The 6,477-nt window shown below is 45.8% G+C and overlaps 1 protein-coding gene across 2 annotated transcripts in view; it reads right to left on the bottom strand.

Annotated features, from left to right (window-relative positions):
• Positions 1-1,412: 1,412 nt before the first annotated feature.
• Efl1 (elongation factor like GTPase 1) overlaps positions 1,413-6,477 on the bottom strand; it is a 100,326-nt gene continuing 95,261 nt past the window's right edge. The window contains exon 19 of one of the 2 annotated variants that reach the window (XM_026784390.1): positions 1,413-1,761. In XM_026784390.1, the coding sequence (XP_026640191.1) occupies positions 1,573-1,761 (189 nt within the window). In that variant the 3' untranslated portion in view covers positions 1,413-1,572. The remainder of the gene's footprint in view (positions 1,762-6,477) is intronic. The other variant, XM_005357682.3, reaches the window with a different exon arrangement.

Genomic DNA, 6,477 nt, shown 5'->3' with positions numbered 1-6,477 from the left:
CATGCTAAGAGAACTACCACATGCACGCATGCTAACAGAACTACCACATGCACGCAAGCTTCTTGCTTTGCTTCCAGTAAGTTTAACAGGTGGAGGCTAGAATCTTGGGAGAGCCTGGGACACACAGTAGGACAGTCTTGTTCTGCAGTCACAAGCGGAGGCCCTATGCAAGTTACTACAGCTGGGGAGGTTAGGTGGCAGCTCAACCCTATGCCTGGTCAGGTCTCTCTGTGGCACTGTGTTGCCCATTAGTGTGTCCCCTAGGTATGGGGAAGGAAAGTGGCCTTGTATCATCCTGACGACAGTCCCGCTCAAAGGAACTGCAGAGAGAGCCCCAAATCGCTCTGGGTTAGTCCCCCTCTCATATAGAGATCAAGTGCAGACGGTGAGGAAATACCACGGCACTACCGAATGATGCTATCTACGAATGCTGTCAGTCAGTGAGCTAGCTCTTCTTATCATCAGCGTGTTTAAAGACACCAGCATGTGATACTGTTCTTCTACGTTAATTCAGATACCACTATCTATTAAAGTTAAACAGACAGTGAGCTATCTCCAAATACTTGCTCTAAAGTCTGGGTCAATTAGACATGACCAGCTTTGTGCCAAGGCTCTGAAGATTAAAGATAGAATGTTCACAGCCATTATTAAGAGTGACATAGGTTATTAAGAATACCATTAAGGATATTTCAATAATGAAGTTAGACATGCTAATTTTATGATAAGGAATCCTTCATGTTGCTATAAAACTATTATGCAATATCAGAATAAGAGAATTGATTTTTGACCAGACTGCATTTGTTCCTTAAGTGGAGATCATCCTAAATAAGGCAACTGAGACTACAGAAAAAAAATTAAAATAATGGCAGTGACCTCATGTACATTAGCTTCTAGCCCTTTGATGTGCTGAAGAAGGAACAGCAATTACAGACATCCCTTTCCCTTTTTAACAGAAAGGTCAGGGTACAAAGCTCAGGAGCACTAATTCAGGAGGGAGTGGCGCACTCTGCTAAGGGGCGTGAGGCGCAGGCTGGAGAGGGGCTGGCTTTTGCTGGCTAGCATGCAGCTGACTGGCGCTTTTGGAAAGGCAGCTGCTCCCTGAGGAAGTGGTCTCTCTGGTGAGGTCACTGAGAATGAACTTAGGAGCTCAGGTGAAGTTCATGGGAGGACATCCTCAGATCACGACACATGACGGAAGCCTGGCCAATGTGAGCTGAGTAGCTGCTCAGGGCGCGGGGTGCAGCCCTCCCCCCTCCCCGCCCATGGGGTCTGCCCAACAGTGCTAGCACCTAGGGCCACCCTGCTCTCAGCACACCTCTCAAGGCTGAGGGTGGTGGTAATAACTCTTCACAATGGAATCACCTTTAACCCTGAACCAGCATCAATTAAAGAAACACTTTTAAAAGTAGTTCTCTGATGCCTTTAAAATATATAGACCAGGTTTATTATTGAAAGTGAACCCACACAGATAATTTATCAAAATGAGATTTTCCCAAATTATACCCTTGATAATACCTGTTAGTTCATTAAAAAGAAAAGGCCCCACCACCAGCCATAGCTACTTCTTTTCAGCTACTTGTTCTTGCTGAGCGTTCTCTGCTTTTCCGCGTGCTCCACAATCTTTTCTTCCACATAGAGGCCCTTCCGCTTCCGTACTGCGTTCATGTACTTCCGGGCCTGGTTCTCGGAATCCGCCTTCTCCCCAAAGTGCAGGTACTCCTCCTCAGTGGTTGGCACCCAGAAGGGGTCACTGGGAATGACCTTAAAGAGAGGAGGAGACAGGATAGGCCAGGTGAAGCAGACTCTGGCTAAGGCAACAACTTCAGCAAAGGGCATTTCATCTTCCTGGGAATGGAAGCATAAAAATATGAAGAATCACGGGGGCTGTGACAGAATGGGGCAGATTCAATAAACTTATAACGTCTGTTATTCTGACTTCTCACAGAGCCATTTCACAAGACAAGCAAGACAGAAACGGCTTCATCTTTAATGAAGACGAAGCATTATCCTGACTAGGATGTAACCAAGTATGTCTTTATTAATTTTGCGTTTGTCTCTAATGACCAACTTATGTGAACACGGTCTTGCTTTATGTTTTTGGAGCCCGTCACATAGCCCATGATGGATCAGAAATCACTAAGAAGCTGAAGATGACCTCGGATCCCCCTAAGGCCTGTCATGGTGTCTGGTTTATATGGCGTTAGAGAACTGGGCCCAGGACTTTATGTGTAATGGGTTCCATTTAGCTGGAAGCTCCACCGAAGACACCTGAGGTTGGCTGTTTGTTCCCTAGAGGCTCCTGGGGCTGCTGTCTGTATGCACGGCTATCTTCCCTCTGGGACCCCTTTAGGGTCCTGGCTGCAACGCTCCCATGCTGTGTGCTGAGGTCTGACCTGCTCTGGGTCCCTCACATCCATCACTCTCGCACCTGTGAGGACATCCTGACGCTACCAGCATCAAGCTCAACAGAACTCAAACCTAGGAGAGATGGAGTAAGAACAGTCCAGTCCACTATGGCTGTCCATAGTGGGACTACAGAAAGACCTCTCTAGACCACAGAGCAGAGACTGCCATCAGACTGGGGGGAAGGGCGCTTCTCCCCCACTGGTTCCCAGAGCTCAATCCTCAGATCAATTTTTCCAACTCAACAGTTAGAGGTGTTTATCACCTTCTAACAGGAAGGACCCAAGTGTGAGTTATTGCCCAGTCATGACACAGATACAGACACCTAAGTGTGCATGGACATACACACCTATAAGCACAAACACACACATGCACACGTGACACACACTCATGAAGATATGCGTGTAGACACACATATGTGTACACACACGTACACACTCACACATACCCCTGGAGGGAAAAGCTTTAGGGGCTCCATTTCATCTGGGTTCAGCAGGTGGGAATCACCATACCCAACAGAACCTCGTGGGAGCTCTTCGGTCCCGCCTTCCTCACCAGCCTGGCCCGGGGTCACCTGGGGTCAAGTGGTGGATCTCGGGGTCAGGCTGACACACGTGTAGCAGCGCTGTACACGTGGAGAGCACTCTCCCTGTGTCTGCTATCAGCTCCTTTTCTTCCCCTTTCGCGGAAGGCTAAAACTTAGAAAGAAATTATGAGACTGCTGACTTCAAAGGCTTCCTCGTGGAAAACGCCTGCAATTTATTTTCTCTATTTTCTGAAGCACTTTCTCTCAAAAGCTCTTGATTGGAAATTATATGGTATGCCAGAACACAAATGAAAAAAAATCCTCGGAGTGAGCAGGCAGATCTCAACAGCCACGCTATTTTAAACCGAAATGTGTGTGTGTGTGTGGGGGGGTACTAATGCGTGTGTGTGTTGGGGGGGGTACCAGATCAGTGACATTTAATTACGATGCAGAGATGTGGAACTTTGGGAAATAGGACCATGGCAGGTGGTAAGATAAGAACAGAAGGAAGGGATTACAACCACTACAGAAGTTTCCTTGACAAAATTTTTCTCTAAAATTATTTATTAGGAGCCTTGTTTTTAATAACTGTCTGCAGCTGAGCCAGACACTAGTGCTCTCAAACATTACGAAGAACATAAATTTAATTCATACTCAAAAACAGAAAACACTCTGAGATGCAAAGGATAGTGAAAGTCACCGTGGCTCCTGTGTAAGGAATCTCTCTACTGTATAACCTTGTTCTTATATGGTGTCCATCTTCTTTCTAGAGTGACAGATAGGGTACATGGCCACATGGGCTTTGGGGGGTGCAGAGATACTTTTGTAAGAGCTAATATTTTATTATTTTTGTAATAAAAATATTTTATCATAACTATTTAACTCTTTTTGAAAGCAGCTACAGAAAATACCTGGGTGAGCAGGTTAGGCTATATTCTAATACAATTGTATTTACTCCAACAGACAATGGGCAACATTTTGTGGACTCCTGACCTAGTCAAAGACATTTCCTAGCTTCCTTAGAAGTGGTTATATGATTGGTTCTGGGTGATGGGACACAGACAAAGTAATATGAGCAAATTCCAATGTGTATTATAGGGGGAGGAGAGGGCCCCTTTCCTTAGCCCCAGCCCTATTGGCTGGGATGCAGCTGTGACCATCAAGGAAAGACAGGATGAGCCTGGGCTGTCACTCTGAGCCATATGCCAGTTCTGCACTGCCTTCTCAGACAGGGGAGAAATACCCTCTGCCTGCGCGGTCACTGTATTTTGGGATGCCCCTCTGTTAGAGCAGTCTTTTCCCTTTCTCCATGACACACTTGCCAATTAGAAAAAGAAGGAAAACTTTTTGTGCGTGTGTGTTTGTGTGTGTGCATGTGTGTACGTGCACGTGTGTGTATGTGCGTGTGCGTGCTTGTGCACATGTGCTGCATTCATTCGAATGTGCAGAGGCATGGCTATGAATGTGCACACAGAAGCCAGAAGAAGATGCCTGGTGTCTTCGTTAGACTGGATGGCCACGAGGCTGACTTTGCCTGTCTTCTCCTCCCAGTCCTGGGATTACAGACATTTACAGGTACAAGTGCTTTTTCACACTGAAGCTGGAGGTTTGAGTTCAAGTTCTCATGTTTGCTCAGCAAGCTTTTTTACCCTGGGAACCTTCTGCCCAGACCCAGTCATAACAATTTAGAGGTTCCAAAAAAATCACTTTCAAAGAAAGACTCAGTATAATATTGGGGTGTTGCGGGAGGTCCTTCCGCTCCTCCAGCCTATAGCCGCTGAGATACCCGCCCATTGGGGCGTGGTCTCTCTCCCTTTAAAAAAGCGGCCACTTCCTTCTCTCGCTCTCTTCACTTCCTGCTCGGCTGGCGACTAGACTCCTTTCCTGGTTGTACAGAGGGCTGACGGTGATCTGTAAGTTTTTTCCCCTTTTAATAAATAGTACCCTATTAATCATAATTCCAAACTGCTGTGGCATCGTTTGTGACTTACGTCTACATTGGGGGGGGGGGGCAGGCCTGGTGGTATAAACAGTAAGTTTATTAACAGAGCAGAGGCGCTGTGGCAGGAGGATCAGGGGGGATTCAAGCTAGCTACAGCTACAGAATGAGTTCAAGGCCAACCTGAGAAAGTTACTTTGTGTCTCCCTCCTTCCACAAGCTTTTAGAACAAAAATAGAATACATGATGTATCACTCATCTGATGGCAAAGTCAGTGTAACAGCTCCAAACGCTTACTTCAAGCTCTGTTTATAGACAGTCCCAGGCACTATGTGCCTAACATGCTGTGCTCAGATCAGAGACAATATAACCCAGTTTTCTGTGCCAGTGTTGGCCAAGGCCACCCTTGTGAGGGTGACGACTGTCGCCTGTGATGTCAGAGGCTGAGTTCTGAAAGCTGTTTAGCAAGGGCAGCACCAAGGAGGCGGGTGTGCACCTCTCAAGGTCACTACGTGGAAGTGGGACCACCTCACTCCACTATAAACAACGCTTAGCTGCGCTGCCCCGTCTTCACTGCCTGGCCAGCAGGACCCCAGGAACACTGCAGAGGATTCCCAAGCTTCAGGTACTGACAGACACTTTAAATCGACTTCTCTCTTATTGCTTTGTGTTTTATGTAAAAACTGAGTGTCAAAACCCAAACTGAAAAAGTTAGATTTTGGGTAAATGGGAAATGACTATCTAGAAGCTGAGAGTTAACACTGACTTAAATATTTTAGGGCTGTTTTCTCCACAATGAGATACAGAGATGAAGGTTATCTGGCAAAAAGGCAATGAAGGAAACCATCAAAACATCATTTAGTATTCAAAAATGCAAAAATTCAAGAGAAATGTCATAGGAAAGTCACTGCTAAAACACAGTCTGTACTAAGTAAAGAACGCAGCTAAGTCAGAACATCCATCCAGCTTGTTCCTATCAAGTGTTCAGATCTTATGTTTTCTAGGGGAAAGCAGACAGCCCAGGGCTTTGGACTGGAAACTGCATCCACACCAATCCAGGTGACAGTGACCACTGGATTAAAATCACGTGTGCCCTGTCCAAAGCCGGCTTCTCCAGGGGCATCACCGAAGACATCTCCAGTGTCTTTACTTTGCTGGCTTACATGACTATAAACCTCACTTTAAAAAGGGAGGTTTTACTCAATTATTTTTATTCTAAGTATCTAAATTTAAGCTGTTTCAAGGGTTCTAGAGACCCTTTGAAGTCATCACGCCAGAGACAGCAAGAGAGAGGATGGTAAAAAGGAAATCTTCTTCCAAGCAGTGAGGCCTACAACAGGGAGCTTGAGCTGAGGTTGCGACATGAATTATCTTAGAAGTGAAGTCTTTGCACTTTGTCCAAATAAGTGGCAGAATCAATATCCACAAGTAAGCCCAGCTGGCAGCAGTATCGCTTCCTCCCAAGTTACAAACCGCCATGGAAGAAGTGAACTGGGGCTACTGGGTCTCCTCCAGACACAAGAATACTGCTTTTTTGAAACAACCTTTCTTCAGCTTTCATTTAAAAGATTTCTGTTGGTGACTATATATATATATATATATATATATA

The sequence above is a fragment of the Microtus ochrogaster genome, chromosome 22 (assembly GCF_000317375.1).
Source record: "Microtus ochrogaster isolate Prairie Vole_2 chromosome 22, MicOch1.0, whole genome shotgun sequence".
NCBI lineage: Eukaryota > Metazoa > Chordata > Mammalia > Rodentia > Cricetidae > Microtus > Microtus ochrogaster.
This window is presented reverse-complemented; position numbering and strand designations above follow the sequence as displayed.